Source organism: Aspergillus affinis (genome assembly GCF_023601865.1).
Source record: "Aspergillus affinis strain CMG 70 chromosome Unknown NODE_124_length_105727_cov_84_656186, whole genome shotgun sequence".
In the NCBI taxonomy this organism is placed as follows: Eukaryota; Fungi; Ascomycota; class Eurotiomycetes; order Eurotiales; family Aspergillaceae; genus Aspergillus; species Aspergillus affinis.
This window is the reverse complement of record NW_026515905.1, coordinates 76,427-94,770: the sequence shown is the minus strand read 5'-3', so window position 1 is coordinate 94,770 and position 18,344 is coordinate 76,427. Positions and strand designations below refer to the sequence as shown.

Below are 18,344 nucleotides of genomic sequence, written 5' to 3'. Positions count from 1 at the left end.
GTTATGTACGTGTGGAGTATACATACTAAATTCCTGTTACTCTTGGTGAAGATGATCAGGAGAGTATCTTTTAAAGCGACTCTAATTTGCATGTACCTTCAGGACATCCAACAGGCAGACAAGAAAGGCCCGTGTTATGTGGGTAAAAGTGAAGTTGTCATTTCTAAACTACAATCTGTATAGCCATCTTATAGCCCTATTTAGTTACACCTGTGCATTCCTGATCCCTTCCTTGATCTCCCTGTAGTGATGCCAGTGACCTTTGGAATGACATTTGGAGTGGTAGGCCAAGTCTAGGCCAGCAAGGGTCTGTAGATTAGTGAGTCAGAATCCTCCACCTCTCCGGTTGACAATATTATTCCAACAATAACTTTGATTTCCCCACTTGCAGATAATGGAAGCGGCCCGTAGTAGGCTCTGAGCACATGATTATCAAGTAATATAGTAGCTCCAAACTGAACAGTGACTGAGGACTTGTCCAAGTCGCTGAGCGTAATGGGTTGTATGATAGACCAATCATTTGTGACTCGAAAAAAACCTGGTGCATCTCCGCACATACCCTGTTTATTTCTGATCTGAGCACTCGTGCTTGATGGCTACTGGCCGATGGAAAAACGCCTCACAAATCATCCTAGCATTGCGGGCTGCTCTCTGGTGTACCCACTGTACTGGCCCAAAGGGGGCTAGTAAGTGGGAACGCTGTGCGGTCAACTGAGTCCACATGCGGCTCAAAGGTTGTGGAGCATATTTCCAGATGCTATTTCTAAAATTGAAGAAGCGGGGACTGCGCTTCTTACGCCCAGTCGATAAAGTTTAATCGAACACTGATTTGGCAGCGGATTCATTTCCTTGAACCAGGAAATATGCTATTTCGTCCTCGAAACTAAGAACCGACCCTGGACGAACATGGATGCAGTGTGCTCGAAGTCACTGCATGCTGCTACGACCAAGAAGACCCACCGTAATCTGCTAACTACCCCGGACTGGACTCTCAGCACAGCCTCGGGCCTGACTCCCCCCCTACGGATCAATATAAACATGGATCTGCGGTTGCTGCGATGGTGGTCGGTAATCGACTTGGCGTGTGTCCAACGTGCACTTTGGTCGTGGTCACCACCCAGCAACCGACCAGGGAAGTGGGAGACTGGTTCAATTATCCCAACGAAAAGATCATTGCGCAACTTATCGACGTCCAGGATGATGTCAAGAACAAGAACCGGCAGGGCAAGGCGACTATCAACATGAGTTTTACCTACAAGCCCAATAAGAACCCGCACCATACCTTTTTCCGGGTTTTCCGTGAATAATTTCATCCGAGCTCTCCTTCGAATTATGGTGCTGATCAACGATATCAGGAGCCCTCCTACAGAAGCTGAAGGAGCAAAACGTCGTCATCGTCGCGTCGGCCGGCAACCACGCGCTGGAGCCGGAAGGCGTCCCTGTGATAAGATATCCCCCCAAGTTCGCAGACCCTAACGATCAGTATGGCGGCCTTCCTAATATGATCGTGGTTGCGGCATCGGAGAGCTTTGCAAGGGATACTACTGTGATCCGCACCCGGAGATTCCTTATCCCCCGGATTACTATGATCCCAAGGACCCGAAGAACCCTCATGGCCAGCCCCCGGCGCCTCCTAAGCCAACATCGACGACGACCGGCAGCCCCCCAACAAAGACGCCAGAGCCCCCCGAAGGAACATTCCCATTAGACCTCTGTGTTGGCTCCACCGTGACGCCCTCCGGGCAACTCCCCGTCTACTCCTATAGCGCCTATGGGGCGGGTAAGTGACCATCCTCTCCTCTCCCCTCTCCCCTAACCTCATTTTTTTTTATAGACGAGCTAACTCTCCCCCTCCAGGCGCCCACTGCTACGGTATCTTCATCGTCGACGGCAATATTGGCTCCTCCCCAGACATCTGCGACGCGCCTAATAACAACTTCGCTCTCGATCAATGCGGCACCGACATGATCTTTGTCAATGAAGGGCCGGAATTCTTCGACGGCTGCGGCTACCAAATCGAGATTGCGGGCAAGAAATACACCCCGCGCAAGCTGGACCCCCAGGACGAGGATAACCCGTGCTCGGGGCACTGTGACCTGTCGTTCATTACGGGGCTTTTGTTGTATGAGAATTTATCTGTTCCTGATTGTGAGGCATAGGTTCGTTGGTTGGGGAAGATGGAGATAGTTAACTAGATATATACAATAAGTAAGGCTATATATATTGTGTCATATATGGCTGGATTTGCAGGGAAAATCATGTACAGGTTAGATGTTGAAGGAATGTAAGATAGCATAGTCAGTCAAGGCCTTCTTATTATATATTCCGTTGTTCTTTTGCCCTAGTGATATATATATATTCTACTAGCTCACAGTCCCCTCAATAGCTCATAACATGTCTTACAGCGAGTCTTCGTAAAAGTTCCTCATCTTTATTAACTTTAATTATCGATAAGAAGGAGTGATCTGAGAGACGATCAGGAATAATCATCTCATCTATCTAGTTCAGCAAGTAGTCTTGAACTTTCAAGGAGGATTCTTTACGGAGAAGGTCTCTAGCCCTTCAAACGAGTAACCTTTCGGAGCTAGACTGAAGGAGGCGGGTCTTTAAGCGGTAAGCTTGAGAGGGTAGTTGTGACGGGATCTTGAGGGACCTATAGCCTAAAGAGAGTGATTTTTACGGGTATATAGGCCTCAATGATAGCCTAGAGATAGGGGTAAAATCATAGTAAATGGTCCAGTAAAGTGTGGACCCGGCTCTCAGCCATGACGCGGACGCCGATGCAGCGTTCCCTCTCTACCTCCACGACCAGTCCCTCCCCAGTGGAAAGATCAGTCTCTGGTGGGGCGTTGTCTGCACTCCTCTCAGTTGCAGCTGAAGTCAAGCGCCTCGACACCTCGTCAATCGGGTTCACCCCCGGTGAGAATTCCATCGATGACGGGGTACTGGGTGGGCTCGGTCTAGTCAAAGCTGAAACCAAATCCCTGTCTACCTCCTCGAGCCGTTTCTCCCACGTGGCAATATGAGTCTCTGGCACGGTTTCGCGTAGGAAGTCGGTCAGCCCGCCGACCACCTCGACTAAACTAGAGACGGGGGCCGGTCTTTGTTGTTCTTGTTGTTGTTGTTGCTTCGGGGCAGTCTCTGGAGAGGGTCGACGGATTCTGATGAAAGAGTATTGTAAGAAGGCGCCGTCGTCGCTGAATCGGCCACGGCGGTCTCGTCGATCCATAAGAACCACCCAGCTCCCGGGGGGGATCTCCCTGCGTCGGACTCGGGACGGGTCGTCGGGGGCTAGCTCGTCGTCGAAAAATCCAGCGGGGATTGGCCTGACACCCAATTGATCTGGCCATGACTGGAGCGGCGGTGGCCGCGGCGGTGGCCCCCGGGGCGGCGACGGGGGGTCGTTGTTGTTGTTGTTGTCGTCCTCGTCGATGGAAGCGAGTGACGAGAACGCCCCATGATATGCAACTCGCAAGATGGCCTTGTCGGGATCCGAATCCGGACCTAAGGACCGGAGGTATACCAGAAATCGGACAGCGAAGCTCTCGGCGTTTAACCCAGTATTATCCATGGAGTAGTAGCCGCTGTACCAGGGACGAGCAGGGTGGACGACGTGGTGGTCTGCAGCTGCGTCTCGGACATCTTCGCGCTGGGGGCTGACAAATGTGAACAGGTGGATCATGGGAAAGACTTGAGCGCCCGAGGTGAAGCTAGAACCCAAATTCGTCGTCGAGGATATTGCTCGAAATTCGCGGCCGCGTAAACCGTTTAACAAAGCGGAGGTCGAATGGATGGTTCTCAGCCGGAGCGACTCCAAGTCTTCTCCTGATTCCCTCGGCCACAGCCGCAGCAGCTGCGAGCAGAGATGAGCGGAGGCATCGTCGCTGTTCCGGTCTGGCTGCTGCAAGAAGCAGAGCTGTTGAAGGGCCGTGGACTGTGCCAGGGCCGCGGCGAGATCACCAAGGTCTGATTCTCCATCTTCCTCATCTCCCACCAGCTGGAACAGATTGACGCAGAGGCTGAGTGCAGACGCACCTTGAAGTTCATCCGATGCAATGGCGGCCGCGATCACGCGAGGCGGCAGGTTTCCAAACATCACCCAGTTAAGGTGACGGCATCTAGCGTATGCCACGCGCAGCACATGACTGGAGATCTGGGAGGAGCCGAGCCTCTCTGGCACCTCTTCGAGCCGCTGCCGCAGCTGCTCGCGGAACTGGGCAAGTACTTGAAGGTTGGCGAGCGCTTCTTTCTCGAGGGGACCGGAGGCGGGCTCCTGGGTGAGAACAAGCAGATCATCAATGGTGCGGACCATGCCTACGGGGTCATTTTGCGGCGGTTGGTCTACTATGGTGTAGCCTACCATATCAGGCGGGGATTGGGTGGCGATCTTTGAATGTCTGAAGTCTGTTGGAGAGATTAGCAAATGTGATCGATATGGGTTCACCTGGAATAGCGCCAGAGATCACCTTCTAAAGATGTTCGAGCCGGATCCTCCAGCTCTGGTGGCCAGATATCTACCATTATTCCCCCTGTCAGCACCTGCAAAATCGTCCGGGTGAACAGACGTACAATCCAAGGCTACCGCATCAGCCAGCGGCCTCTCCTCTAGTTTGAGGATGCAAGGCGCCTCTTCCAGGCCCGACCAGTAGTAATACTTCGATACCCACTGCGAGATTGACAACAGCTCTCGAGGCCGCGGGCTCACGAGTACAACATCGGGCTCCTTTTCCGGCTGAGGGTCTTCGACGGGATCCCAGCCGATCATCTCGCCGCGGTATTCAACCTCAGCCATGTAGTTCATGGGAAACGCAACGATGCCGTACTTGACGCCGCTGGCGAGGTCGGAGATGTCGAGAATAACCAGGCCATACTCAGTGCAGTCGGCCCGGAACAGCGTCGATAGCGGCTGGAACTGGACGTCGCCGGGGCGGGTGCGGTTGTCGCGAGTATCGCGCAACAACGCCAGCAAAACACACGTCGCGGTGAAGGGAAACTTGCTGGGCGCATCATCCCGCCACGGCAGCGGGGGTTGTTGTTGCCCTGGCTCCCGCCGCTTGTACCAGGGCACGAACGGGGGCTGCGCGGTGTCGGGCACGCTGGGCCGCTCATGAATCGGAGGCTCGTGGCCCTGAGACCGACGATACCAGTCCTCCGCGAGCGCCCTCTCGGCCTCCAGCGGCGCGCGGTTCGCGGGATCCGAGAGGATTTCGGTCAGCGCAAGGATGTCGGTCACCATACAGTGCACTCGTCCCCAGGATATCTGTGAGTTGTATTCGTCGTGGTGCTGGTGGTAGGCCACGGCCAGGGAGCGGCTGGCGCCGCCGGGACCGACATTGGCGACGACGGCGAAGAGGAAAGAGCGAGGGGTTCTGGAGTAGAGAGTCGTGTATCCCAGCATAATAATTGTATTCCTTGAGCAGCTGGGGGGGATATAAGAAAGAGAAAAAGCCAGCAAAAGAGGGGCTGGCCTTGGCCAAGAGAACTGTTAGTGAGTTCCCGAACAGGCTTAGAATGTAGAGATTTCATACTTATCTACCTCTAGTAGACCTGTGTTGGTTTCAACTGGTAACTTAACTTTGATCAGCCAGAATAGACCATAAGCTAAGCCTCAGAGATCGTCGGTCTCAAATTGCTAGCTAATCGCTGTTCCCCTTGCAGCAACGGATCACCACGGCAAACATGCATATGACACCTAGTTATCGGCATGGCTGGTCACCCTCCTTCTGATGGGAATAAATAGATCTGGTAAACCTACAAAGTCCAGGCTGTAAAAGCCACCAGAGCCAAATCTCCCGATGGAAACTCTCAAGTTTCTGCTAATCTCCTGCCTGGTGGTTGTTGGGGCTCATTGCGAATCACTCTTGCCCCCCAGCCAAGATCCATTCTATCGCCCCCCAACACAAACCAGAATCACCACCTGGAAGCACCCTAGCCATTAGGAACGCTCCATATCCCTTCACACAACCGTTAACAGAGTTTGTTTCGGCCGCATACCAAATCTTATACCGGACCACCGATTCATTCGGACACCCAACCGCCGCTGTCACCACCATTCTAATTCCGCACAACCCTAACGACAAGATCTTCACGTACCTGGCAGTAAACCTAGCGCCATATGTTGACTGCTCACAATCCTATGTCCTGGCCGAGGGTGTTCAGGGTGACAAGCTGGATTCGAGTATCTTCACCTCTCACGACACATTATCCTTCCCTTCAATCTTCGGCAGAACCGGAAAGCCCTGGATAAAAAGGCTTGGGAGCACCTGTGGAATCTCTTTCCAGACACCAAAGCCGTGTCATTCGATGGGTACTTTTTGGTGTTTACTCTCGGCTCCCTGCCTGAAAAGCCGTGGCCGATTACCGTTGCAGGTGTCCAGCCATACTTCACTACCGACCTAAATGACGACGGACCAATCCCCCCAATCAAGCGCGCAAGTAAAATAGTACGCCGCATCTTCGTTGAAGAAAATCTTACCAACGTTCTGCCAGCTAAGATTGATGCAGCCTTTGAGCTCGTTATCAACTACTTCTCAAGCTCCAACATTTCCGTTACAGAAATTCAATATTGGAATAATTTCTTTATCATTGTCCTTGATAACGAGGATGTTAATATGGCTGAGGTTCCCAGTGCAATTGGACGTTGTGCGTGTTTTTACCTGTATGAAAAGTAGATAGGCCGTCCTCATTCGGCTAAAATTCCAGCCCAACGAATCTGCGACCCAACTGAGGGCGTCGTGGATAATAGCAAATATGAAATTTTGCGTCCTGGTGTAATGCTCAGTTCCGACAAGCACCCAGTCAATGGAATGGAATTGCGTACGACTTCGGGTGTGCTCGTCGAAGACGGGATAGGCGAAAGATACCTGACTGTCGCGTCGCACGGTTTTTCAGACGACGATAGGGTCTTCCACCCATCCACAGGAGGCACGGATATTGGCCAGGTTATCATGGAAATCTTATACACTCTCCAACTACGAGGCCTCTGAACAGACCCCTTCGTGGATGAGTTACTACGAACGAAGGAGGCACGGCAACCAGGGCAGCAGCAGCTTGAAGCTTCCCCTCTCCGATGCCTCCTCCCACGGGAAACTATGCCACGCCTTCGTCCGTACCGACCCCCCGTGGACCAACCGCCCTAAATACCCTACGCATCCCGTTATTTACACCAAGAACGGAATCCCGTTCCGGCCTACAAAACCCGAAGAGCCCTAACAGAGGGTATCTCGCCTACGTGGGCCCGTAAGTTCAGGAAGCAGTATGGGGCGGCGCAAGCGGGCTCGATTCAGCACCAAGCAAAGGCGGAATACTTCGAATACCGGCTCGACCACGCCTCCGGGGGCCTTAGCGCCCAGGGACCCCCGGGCCCAAACGCAAGCGAAACACTGCGGATCCTGCAGTACAACATCGCAAGGGCCTACAGTGGCAGCTTCTCTACCTGAAGCAACAAATCGTGTCGATATATATATCCACGCGAGGCCCTGCGGGAAACTGGCCTGGTCATGGCCCTACCGACCTCCTCGTGTTCATTCATAACGTTTACAACCACCCAGGGCCTTCGAATGCCGGCATCCACGAGCTCCGGGAGGCCTTTCAGGCTGCTGAGTCGACCCTGCGGCCCCTAGAGGCAACTGCGGCCGCCGGGGGCCACCACCACGTCGTGATAGGGGACTTCAACCTCCACGACCAGGAGTGGTCAGGCCCTACTCACCCTAGGCCTCACCTCAACCGGGCCAAGGTCAACGAATTCAAGGAGCTCATGGAGGAGATCCCCCTTGCTATCCTGACCCCTCCAGGCTCGTCACCAGGCCTGCCCGGCCATCCCGTGAGCACGACGAGCCCGAGGTGGCAGAGGCAGTCCACGTGGGGACCACGATCGATCTCTGCTTGAGCACCTGGGGCCTGGAGGAGCAGGTGCCTCAGATAGGGGTGGATGAAGCGATAGCGGGCGATTCTGACCACAAGCCTATATCAACACCTGCCTCGTGGCCAAACAGCAACGCCCACGGCGCAACTGGGCGTCCATGGACCTCGCTAAGCTCGCCCGAGCCACCAACGAGCTGCTGCCCCCTCGGCCCTTCGGGTCCCTGACCAAGGACCACCTCGATGACGCCATTCACGAAACGATCAAGGCCATCCAGTAGGGAATCGACCAGTCAACCCCTTAGCTGCGTCTCTGCGAACATTCGAAGCCCGGATTCACCCCCGAAGCGCGCGAAACGCAGCGACTGAGCAATCAGCTCAAGCGTGAAATACTGGGCCTGCAGCGCAGCTGTCACCCAGTGCCGGAAGACCTCTATATGAGGCGCCTGCAGGCCCTGCGAGCCGGGAAGAAGGCCATGAAGCGCATTCGAGCCACTACGTACCGCAAGCACGTGGAATCGATCAGTGGCAGTCAGGATAAGCTCTGGCGCCTAGTCAGGGCCGCTAAAGGGGGCGGGGGCATGCAGGCCTATACCCCGAGCACTTCAGGGAGGCGCGTACGATCGCCCTGCGCAAGCCCGGGAAGCCCGACTACCCGATCCCGAAAGCGTACCGGCCTATCGCGCTACTCAATACCCTCGGAAAGGCCCTGGAGAGCGTCCTCGCTACGAGGCTCAGCTATCTGGCTGAAACCTACAACCTCCTACCCATTAACCACTTAGGGGGCCGCGGCACCGAAGCAGCCCTCCACACAGTGGTCAAAGTCATCCAATCGGCCTGGAAGCAGGGCAAGATGGTCTCCATTCTCTACCTCGATATCTCGGGGGCCTTTGATAACGTCTCGCATCCCCGATTGCTTCACAACCTGCGCAAAAGGGGCGTGCCCCTCGAGATCGTTAACTGGATCGCCTCGTTCCTATCCAACCGCTATACGACCCTCGTCCTCCCCGAATACACCAGCCCCAGGGCCCCCGTCAACACCGGGATTCCACAGGGCTCGCCCCTATCGCCTATCCTCTATATATTCTACAAAGTGGACATGATGGTGGGCAAGCACACGGTGAATATCAGCTATATCGACGACACTACCATCATTGCGATAGGGGACTCGGAGGCCGAGAACTGCGCTACCCTGGAACGGGAGTTCCGGGTCACCTCTGTCCCATGGTCAGAGACCCACGCCTCGGTCTTTGCACCCGATAAATTTCAAGTGGTCCACCACCACTGCCCGGTCAGGCCTCGCACCACGAAGAGGAGGCGTTCTTTAGCCTCTACCCCGGCCCCCATTCCCGCAGCGCGGCGTCCAAATCGCAGTACGCGGCCACGAACGGCCCCCAGGGAAGTGCAATCCGATGACGAGGAGGCCGACCCTGACTGGGCCTCGCAGTCGAGCTCGTCCTGGTCCTCAGCAGCATCCTCAGGGCCTAGGCGCCCCGAATACCCGGTGCCGCCACCGAAGCTGGAGACCCCTACCTCGCTCGATCTAGGCAACGGCCAGGTGGTCAAGGCTTCAAGGTCGGCCAAGCTGCTCGGGGTTCAACTGGACGAGAACCTCACCTTCGGGTCCCATATCGAACAGGTGGAAGCCCGACCCTCCAAGGCCCTGCAAGCGATCAATGCCTTAGGAGGCAGCAACTGGGGCATCTCCACGAAGGAGAGGTGACATATATATCTCGCATACGTGGTCCCGGTCATGACCTACGCAACTTCGGTGTGGAACCTCCCGAAGGCCCGTGGCCGAACCTAGGTAGTCAACAAGCACCTCAAGGTGCTCACCGAGTTCCAACGCCGCGCAGGGAAGGTCATTTCGGGGGGCTTCAAGCTCGTCGGCGCTGACGCCCTCAACGCTGAGCTGCACCTACTGCCCCTCTATCTTCAACTGCAGCAAGCCCAGCTCCAGGCCCTGACCCGATTGGCCTCCTCGCCCCTATACGACCAACTGCTGAGCCATCGAACAACCCCTCCGAGTCAGGGCCCCCTAGCCAGCCCCCTCCTGGCCACTGCTATCGAGCACGCTGCGGCCACCTTCATGGAAGAGGCGCAGATTGACGTGCTGGCCATGGAGACACGCATCCCCTACCCCGTGGCCCCCTGGTGGGACCCCCCGAAGGTCTGTATCGAGCCTTCGAAGAATTTGGCTATCACCCACCACGAGATCCACGCCATTGCCTTCCCCAACCGAACGAGGCTTTATAACGACGGCTCAGGGATCGAGAGGATCCCCGGGAGCGGCGCCCTGAAACATATCGGCGCTGCAGCGGTCTCGGTAGACCACGGGTTCACCACGGCCTACATGGGGACGGAGCGTGAATGCACTATCCCTGCAGCCGAGCTTGCGGGCATTATCTTAGCCCTGCGGCTGGCTATGGACCACCCACTGCTCTGCGGGCCCCTGGAGGTCTACACTGATAACCAAGGGGCCCTCAGGAACTTGATATCTCCCGGCATGGGCTCCGGGCAGTACCTGGTGCGGGAGATCATTGATTTACTTGCCGAGAGGCGCCAGGCGTACGGGGACTCCGAGGAGGTGGCATTCTACTAGATCCCCGCACACCTAGAGGTGCCAGGCAATGAAATGGCTGACGAGGCTGCTAAGAAGGCCACGGGGTGGAGGGAATCGGGCCCTCCAACCCCCCCTGCGGCCCGCCTCGACCTCGGCCACAACACCCACCTACGCTCCGCAGTAGGGGCATGGGTCAAGCGTCATATCAAGGAGGAATGGAAGAACAACTGGCAGCATGCGGACCATGGCGGCTTTCTACGGCAGTGGCTCCCGGAGCTTGACCCGCAAAGCAAGGCCTTGGTGCGGTATAGCGGGCTGACGACCCCGGAGGCAAGCGCCTTGTTTCAAGCCCGTACGGGCAAGATCGGCTTCAACCACCTCTTAGCCACGATCAAGCGCTCCAAAACAGCGCTTTGCCCCTGCGAGCAAGACCGTGAGACGATCACCCACGTCCTGCTTCACTGCACCCGCTACGATGCTCTGCGGCGCCAGCTCTGGGGGTCTGACTATACCAGCCACCCCCAGCACACCCGGGACGCCCTGACCGACCCCAAATACGCCCCCCGAACGGCCAAGTTCCTCCTAGCCACGGGCCGCCTACCCTACCTCAGGGAGATGGTCCCTATGAGGGTCACGGAGGACGGGGAGGCGGTCGAGGTGCGTGAAGAAAGGGTCAGCGGGGCGGAGGCCCTACCGGAGGAGGACTACGAGGGACGTGGAGGCACAATGGAAACAGGGCCGCCACTGGGCGGGGCGGAGCGAAACCCCGGCGCAGGGGACAGCAGTATGGGCCCCGATGAAGCGGTGATTCGGGGTATTGGTCATAGGCGCGCCCCAGGGGAGCAGCTGAACCCCTAATCCTGATGACCTGACCACTGAATATTTCCACACTGCTGTATCCAAACCTATGAGATCGCGGCGAGCTGGCGGTATGCTTAGGGACTCTTTAAAAACGATGTTGGTGTTGCAGAGGGCTATTACGGGCTTGATCAGGCGGGATACGAGGGCTACGATGGTGAACAAGGTGGCCGGCGGAGGCTACGGGTGATATTGGGACCTTTACTGGCCACCTTTACGTGGGCGACGGTTGAATATATATATCTGCGCGATCAGGCCTTTAGTGGTCAACTGGGGCTTCAATAACTCTATAGGATAACTTAGCGTATCATGCTGCCACCGTAAACTCCAGCGTGGCCCCGTACGGGTGCCGAAATGGAGGATAATGGAATGAATCAATCAATCAATCAATCGACTAGTTGTGTCACCGGACGCTGTTGGGTTCGTAGCAGGTGAGCTCGCCCCAACGGAGTATGGCACTACATATAATAGGTTGGATAATGGAATCCCGTAAGGATTCTATTTTGGTCTTTTAACTTATATAAGAGAGTAGACTATCCACTGCCTCTCTTATAAATAAAGTTCAATTACTTACGATAGAGAAGGGTCGCTAGTGAGTGCGTTTGGCCCAAATTTGTATATATGGCGGGTTGGAAAATAGGATCTTATGGAACTTTATATTAGTCTTTTTAGTGCCTATGATAAAAGGACTTGGCCATTTTTTATGCGATTTTATGCGATTTTATGCGATTTTATGCGATTTTTTCTGGTTGCGGACTGGCCGCTATCGCTTGCCGTAGATAATCTCCCACGCTGGTTGGCCCGCCAAGCCGGGCGGTGAGCGCGGCAGCTCCAGCAGTGACGATTCGGCGTCCTCCATCTGCCTTGTCATCACCTCTTCCAGCTCATTCCGCCGCCATTCCTCGACCACTGCCATCCCATCCTGCTCGCAATCTCTTTGAGAAGATACCTGCACGCATCCTAGTACCTCACATATACCCATACAGCTATGGCGCCCTCCTCGATAACCGCTCAGCGGGTCGAGGAAGCTCGGACTCTCTCCAAGACCAACCCTTCCAAGGCTGAGAGTACCTTCAAAGAGATCCTGGCCCAAGGGCCTGGGTCGACGGAAGCTTCCTCTCGTGATTATGAGAATGCTCTGGTTGGGCTGGGAGAGCTGTACAGAGATGGAAAGAAACCCCAGGAGATCGCGGACCTCATCAAGACCAGCCGGGACTCGTTCTCGTCATTCGCCAAAGCCAAGACTGCAAAGCTAGGTAGGTTGAATTGAAAATGGGCGGACAAACTCGCCCGTGGGACAAATGGAATCTGAACTGACTCTTTTGCTTTTCTCCTCAAAAAGTCCGCCAGCTGCTGGACTTGTTCAGCGAGATCCCCAACACGCTCGATATCCAGACCTCCGTCATCCAATCTTGCATCGACTGGGCCATTGCCGAACGCCGGTCTTTCCTTCGTCAGAACCTCCAGACCCGTCTGGTAGCCATTTACATGCAGAAACAATCCTACTACGATGCTCTCAACCTGATCGGACCCCTCCTCCGCGAGCTGAAGCGATTGGATGATAAGCTCATGCTGGTCGAAGTGCAGCTGCTGGAGTCGCGGGTGTATCATGCCCTGGGCAACCAGGCCAAGGCGCGTGCGGCCTTGACGGCTTCCCGGACATCGGCCGCGTCCGTCTACACACCTCCCAATCTGCAAGCCGGCCTGGACATGCAAAGTGGTATGCTGCACGCGGAGGACAAGGACTTTAACACCTCGTACTCTTACTTCATCGAGGCCCTAGAGGGCTACAGCTCGTTGGACGAGGGCGAGAAGGCGACCGCGACTCTTCAGTACATGCTGCTCTGTAAGATTATGTTGAACTTGGTGGACGACGTGACGAGCCTGCTGGGCTCCAAGCAGGCCCAGAAGTATGCCAGCCCGCGGCTCGAGGCCATGAAGGCCGTGGCGCGTGCTCACGCCAACCGGTCGCTGGAAGAGTACGAGAAGGCTCTCTCGGACTACCGGTTTGAGCTGGGCAGCGATGCGTTCATTCGCAACCACCTCCGCCGACTCTACGATGCCATGTTGGAGCAGAACCTGGTCAAGGTGATCGAGCCCTTCAGCCGAGTGGAGTTGGACCACATCTCCAAGATGGTCGGGCTGGACACGCAGCAGGTGGAGCGCAAACTTTCCCAGATGATTCTGGACAAGGTGATCATCGGTGTGCTAGATCAAGGCTCGGGATGTCTGATCGTCTACGACGAGACGGAGCGAGACCAGGCCTACGACGCTGCCTTGGATACCGTGGCCAAGCTGAGCAACGTGGTGGAGGAACTGTACACAAATCAGGCCTCGCTGTTGGAGTGAGTGGAGGGGGGAAGAGATGATGGCCGAGAAATGATATAGTATTTATTGCAGACATGAAATCGGAATAATTGGACCGCAGCAGGCAGGCTCCGCAGTGTAGTGTAATGTACGGAGTAGAAAGAGTACCTAAGAAGGAGAGCAAGTGACGGTTACCCAAACGGGACTAGCGCCCATCGCGGCAAAAGAATCGCGACGCCGCGAAAGAAACGACCTCCTTCCGACCCATCGGAAGCTCCTGTTCCATCGTGCACCCCCACACCGTCTTTGTCCCAACTCCTAATCAATCCGATCCGATCCCTTGTGGGTTCTGTCCCTGCTAAGTCACGAGCACCATGAATGCCCCAATGCCGCCCAGCTACGGCCGTGGCTTCCCGCAGGCCGCCCAACGTTCTCCTGCCACGCCTCGTCGCGGACCTCCAGGACCAGGTCGGTTCTTCGGCCCCCCTTGATCCGTCGTGCCCTTTTCCTCTCACGCTAACCTCCAATTTCTTTCCTCTGCCCAGGCCCTGCAATGCCGGTTCCCATGGCTCAACATCCCGTCCCCCCTCAGTATCTGCCTCCACAGCGCAACATGGCACACCCCAACGACACCGCTCTCCGTCGCAGCCGCAAGCCCACGGATAAGAACATCCCCGACGGCATTGAAGATGTGATTGTTGGCGAGGGTGTGCAGCAGTACAAGAGCCTGCGCGACCTGGAGAAACGGCTGGATGCCGCCATCGTTCGCAAGAGATTAGACATCCAGGACTCGATCAGCAAGACCGTCAAGAAATACCGCACCATGCGCATCTGGATCTCGAATACGGTTGAGTCTCAGCCCTGGCAGGACGCCAGCGGGCAGAACGGCTCGGCGCCCGGCAGTAACCCCGGCTCGGGACGGTACAAGGTCCGCATCGAGGGACGCCTGCTGGACGACGACAGTGACCCCACGGCAGCGGAGGACAGTGACGACGAGGGCGCCGCGGATGAATCGAATGGGGATGCTATGGAGCAGGATTCTTCGGAGGCCAAGAAATCCGGCGCCAAGCAGCAAAAGCAGCGCTTCTCACATTTCTTCAAGACCATCTCCGTGGACTTCGACAAGGCCTCCACGGTCAACCCGGAGGAGGTTAAACCCGTCAGCTGGATCAAGCCTCAGCTGCCTCCCAACGCCGTCTCGCTTCCCCCCTCGGCGGACTTCGATTCACTGCAGTTTTCTCGCGCCTCTCAGGAAAACTTGAACATCACCATCAGCCTGGTCCATGATGAGGTGCCGGAACGATACAAGCTGAGCAAGGAGCTGGCGGAGGTCCTCGACGTGGAAGAAGAGACTCGCAGTGGCATCGTACTTGGCATTTGGGATTATATCCGCGCCATGGGTCTCCAGGAAGATGAGGAGAAGCGCCTCGTCCGCTGTGATCACCGTTTACGATCGGTTCGTTTCCCCTTCCTTCCCTTTTGTTCCAGTCTCCCGGTTGCTTGCATCCATGCTAACAATGTTTGTTTCCCTCCGTCATACAGATCTTCGGTAGAGACCAGATGTTCTTCCCACAGATCCCCGAGAGCATCGGACCTCACACCAGCCCTATCGACCCCGTCAAACTGCCCTACACCATTCGCGTCGACGAAGAGTTCCACAAGAACCCCACCGCCACCGTCTACGACATCCAAGTGGCCGTGGAAGACCCTCTTCGCGCCAAGATGCTGGCCCTGACGAAAAACCACCAATACTCCTTGTCCATGCAGAAGATCACCTCTCTGGACGACCAAGTCGCCCTCATCATCCAGACCTTGACGCATTCCCGCGCCAGATATTCCTTCTACACCGCCCTCAGCAAAGACCCGGCTAACTTCGTGCGTCGCTGGATGAACTCCCAGCGTCGTGACCTCGAGACCATTCTCGGTGAGGCGACGCGAGGCGGCGGCGAAGACGGTAGCGGACCGGAGTTCCGTCGTGGAGGCGCCGACGGCGCTTGGGATACCCCTGCGGCTCACGAAGCTGTACGATACATGCTTGCGAAACCGGAGGCCGCGATGGGACGGTGATCTTTCTTACTCAAGCTGTGTTGGTGTTTGATATTCTTTTTTGGGTGATAATTTCCTCGGATATGGGAGGGAAAAATCTGTTGGGCTTGGAAGAGGCGCTTATGTGGTGTTTGGATTTGGAGTGTTACTTTTTTCCTCTTAAATATTCGATTGTTTTTCCTATCCCCCTTCTTTTTCTTTTACTCTGTCTGGACTCTGGAGTGATGTCACTCCAGTATAAATGTCATTTATGATACTCTTGATCGATATATCCCAGTAGAGGTAAATTTATGTAGATGTAGAGGACCATGTAATCTTGTTCAGGTTTCTAGTAATCTTGAGGCTGTCCCGACGAAGGAGAAAGAGAAAATCAAAGGAAGCCACAGACTCCATAGTCCAATCTAGTCGCGAGGATAGAAAAAAAGTATTCGTTCACGCTGGGGAACAAGACAGCCGGATCCATCATATGATAAACGACAACCTTTTGCTAGACCCTTCGACGCAAAGAAAGCTAACAGGCATGACGGAAATTGACGAGAAGGCATCAAGGCATCAAAGCATCAAAACATCAAGGCATCAAGCAGCGTTATATAACGTAGATAGAAAGATGACGAGAATAAATAGATGGATAAATAAATATAAAGAGACCAGCCCGAGTTCAACGACATCGTGATTTTCAAAAACAACAACTCCTCATCTTTCCTCATCTTCCAGAAGATATAAATGGATAAAAACTATGAATAAAGCAGTGGATTATGGGTAAAAAGGGAAAAAAAAAAAAATTTGAGTCCTGGTCAACAGAAGCATGTATTTAGGATTAGATATAATGCTTCGGATTTCGTTGGCACGTTTGAGCACTATTGTGCGGTTATTCGACTTGGGAGTCCCGGTCTCGTGCTGTCTGTGCAGGATGCAAAGATCAATCACGGTTGGAGTAAATCGGCCTTAAGACGCAGAGGCTACGTCGGCTTTCCTCCTGCGCAGTTCATCCGTGATACCGGTATCCACGGCCGAGGCGATCTTCTCGTTGATCTCATCGCCATGGAATAAACTCCCTTCCTCCTGCTCCAGCTTGGCGGCGGCGTCGAGAACGACCTTCTGCGCGATATCTTCCTTCAGCTGAGCGACTTTCTCTTCCTCTTTCGTTGCGGCAGGCGGCGGCTGAGCCGAGTCCGAGGGGCCACGGAACCGCTTCATGACAGTCTCAATCATCTTCGAGAACCAGTAGTAGTTCAGCGAGTTGAGGACCACGTTGGAGATGACGTACGTCAAGACCAACCAGGTGGGGACCCCGCCGGCGGTGTGAGAGGCGTAGCGGGAGAGTTCCGTGCCAGCACTCCGACAGACCTCGTCGAGCTCGTGGCAGTGGGCCGTGGGGTCGCGGAGGCCGAAGACCTGCGAGGAGATGTCGACGGGGAACCCGGGACTAGAGCTGGAGGTATCCCAGGTTTGCTTGAGGGCGTACCACATGTCTCGGTAGACGAGGACGGATTGCCAGGTGCCCCAGACGAGACGACAGCTGAAGAACATGAAGAGAAGCATCATGCCATTGTACCATTGGAGGTTGCTGCCGGTCATGTTGAGCTTGTCCAAGAACCAGTGGATATTGAGGAAGGGGCTGGAGAGCTCGTAGAGAATGAACACGGGCGAGTAGAAGTTGACAAACGGTCTCTAGAGTGGTAGATCGGGAAGTTAGCGCCGAGTGCTTCGCTATTGGGGAGACGTGGAACGTACGTATCCAAAGCTGAAAACCCACAAGGCACTGACAGCATGGAAGAGCATGCCGATTCCAAACATCCGGACGTAGATCAAGCTAATGATCAAGTCGTAGACAAAGTATCCCGCCGCGAAAGCTTGCACCATGGCACACACCCCTGTGTATCCATAGATGCGTTCACCGGTGTTCATCGACTTCCGCTCCTCGTCAGAAAACATAGCCCAGAGGGCCAGTGCATTGATGAAGGTGCTCTGCACCAACGACACAACATGCACATCCCAGTTCAGCTTCGTCCGTCGGTTGAGCTTGGGATAGTGTCGCGGAAAGAGGATCGGAGAGAGCAACGGAGAAAGGACGAAATGAATGAGCCCGTATGCCACGAAGGAGAACAGGACCTCGTGAATATGATCCGATAAGGCGGGGACGTTATAATAGATCGCCCAGGGGTCGACAGCGTCTCGCAGCCATCCCGGAGGAGGCGGCAATGGGTCCAACATGCCGACCGCTCTTCCGACGGGGAGGTTCGAGAAGGAGGTACGGTACTCCTAGTAGTAGATAGCTAACCCAGGGGCAAAGCTAGGATAGCGATGCCTCCAGGAAAGGGAGGAAGGAGAGGAAGGTCCAGAAAAGTCGGGTGGAGACTTAGACGGACTCAAGGCCAGCCATAGTGGAGCAGGGGGGAGGAGGAGTTAAGAAGAAGCGAGGAGAGTTCCGAGTGAGGGAAAGAGGGAGGGAGACAAGGCAAGGCCGCCTGAATAATGAAGCGCCGAGGCTTGCTCGCGTGCCGGCTGATGCCTGATTCGTGGGGCTGCGACAGTTGGGGTTCCGTTGGGGAGGCTGATCCGGCACGTGATCCTCCCCGGGATCATCTGACCCGCCGGGGGTTCCTGACGTCCTCAGGCTACAATATCAGGTGGAATGGAAGGATGGAAGACTATCATTATTCATGCAATTCACTGGGACTCTGTACATAGGAAATTGAACCGTAAAATT

The 18,344-nt window shown here is 55.2% G+C and overlaps 7 protein-coding genes across 7 annotated transcripts; 5 read left to right on the top strand and 2 right to left on the bottom strand.

Moving 5' to 3' along the window:
* Positions 1–1,058: 1,058 nt before the first annotated feature.
* KD926_001259 (S8/S53 family peptidase) lies at positions 1,059–2,159 on the top strand (the record flags this gene model as incomplete). Its single annotated transcript, XM_053104952.1, has 4 exons — positions 1,059–1,299; positions 1,356–1,546; positions 1,597–1,780; positions 1,858–2,159. The coding sequence occupies 4 exons, from the start codon at positions 1,059–1,061 to the stop codon at positions 2,157–2,159; spliced, it is 918 nt and encodes a 305-aa protein (XP_052951852.1).
* A 563-nt stretch (positions 2,160–2,722) lies between these two features.
* Positions 2,723–5,398, bottom strand: KD926_001258 (uncharacterized protein; the record flags this gene model as incomplete). The annotated part of the gene is made up of 3 exons (XM_053104951.1): positions 2,723–4,404; positions 4,467–4,514; positions 4,570–5,398. The coding sequence occupies 3 exons, from the start codon at positions 5,396–5,398 to the stop codon at positions 2,723–2,725; spliced, it is 2,559 nt and encodes an 852-aa protein (XP_052951851.1).
* A 905-nt stretch (positions 5,399–6,303) lies between these two features.
* KD926_001257 (reverse transcriptase family protein) lies at positions 6,304–9,583 on the top strand (the record flags this gene model as incomplete). The annotated part of the gene is made up of 8 exons (XM_053104950.1): positions 6,304–6,307; positions 6,370–6,642; positions 6,703–6,816; positions 6,902–7,108; positions 7,171–7,239; positions 7,353–7,822; positions 8,166–8,414; positions 8,462–9,583. The coding sequence occupies 8 exons, from the start codon at positions 6,304–6,306 to the stop codon at positions 9,581–9,583; spliced, it is 2,508 nt and encodes an 835-aa protein (XP_052951850.1).
* Positions 9,584–9,613: 30 nt separating this feature from the next.
* KD926_001256 (uncharacterized protein) lies at positions 9,614–10,462 on the top strand (the record flags this gene model as incomplete). The annotated part of the gene is made up of 2 exons (XM_053104949.1): positions 9,614–9,631; positions 9,689–10,462. 2 exons carry the CDS (start codon positions 9,614–9,616, stop codon positions 10,460–10,462), a joined length of 792 nt encoding a protein of 263 aa, XP_052951849.1.
* A 33-nt stretch (positions 10,463–10,495) lies between these two features.
* Positions 10,496–11,281, top strand: KD926_001255 (uncharacterized protein; the record flags this gene model as incomplete). The annotated part of the gene is made up of 1 exon (XM_053104948.1): positions 10,496–11,281. The coding sequence occupies one exon, from the start codon at positions 10,496–10,498 to the stop codon at positions 11,279–11,281; it is 786 nt and encodes a 261-aa protein (XP_052951848.1).
* Positions 11,282–12,269: 988 nt separating this feature from the next.
* Positions 12,270–15,655, top strand: KD926_001254 (uncharacterized protein; the record flags this gene model as incomplete). The annotated part of the gene is made up of 5 exons (XM_053104947.1): positions 12,270–12,537; positions 12,624–13,626; positions 13,959–14,056; positions 14,134–15,044; positions 15,131–15,655. 5 exons carry the CDS (start codon positions 12,270–12,272, stop codon positions 15,653–15,655), a joined length of 2,805 nt encoding a protein of 934 aa, XP_052951847.1.
* A 924-nt stretch (positions 15,656–16,579) lies between these two features.
* Positions 16,580–17,848, bottom strand: KD926_001253 (TLC domain-containing protein; the record flags this gene model as incomplete). Its single annotated transcript, XM_053104946.1, has 2 exons — positions 16,580–17,305; positions 17,369–17,848. The coding sequence occupies 2 exons, from the start codon at positions 17,846–17,848 to the stop codon at positions 16,580–16,582; spliced, it is 1,206 nt and encodes a 401-aa protein (XP_052951846.1).
* Positions 17,849–18,344: the final 496 nt, after the last annotated feature.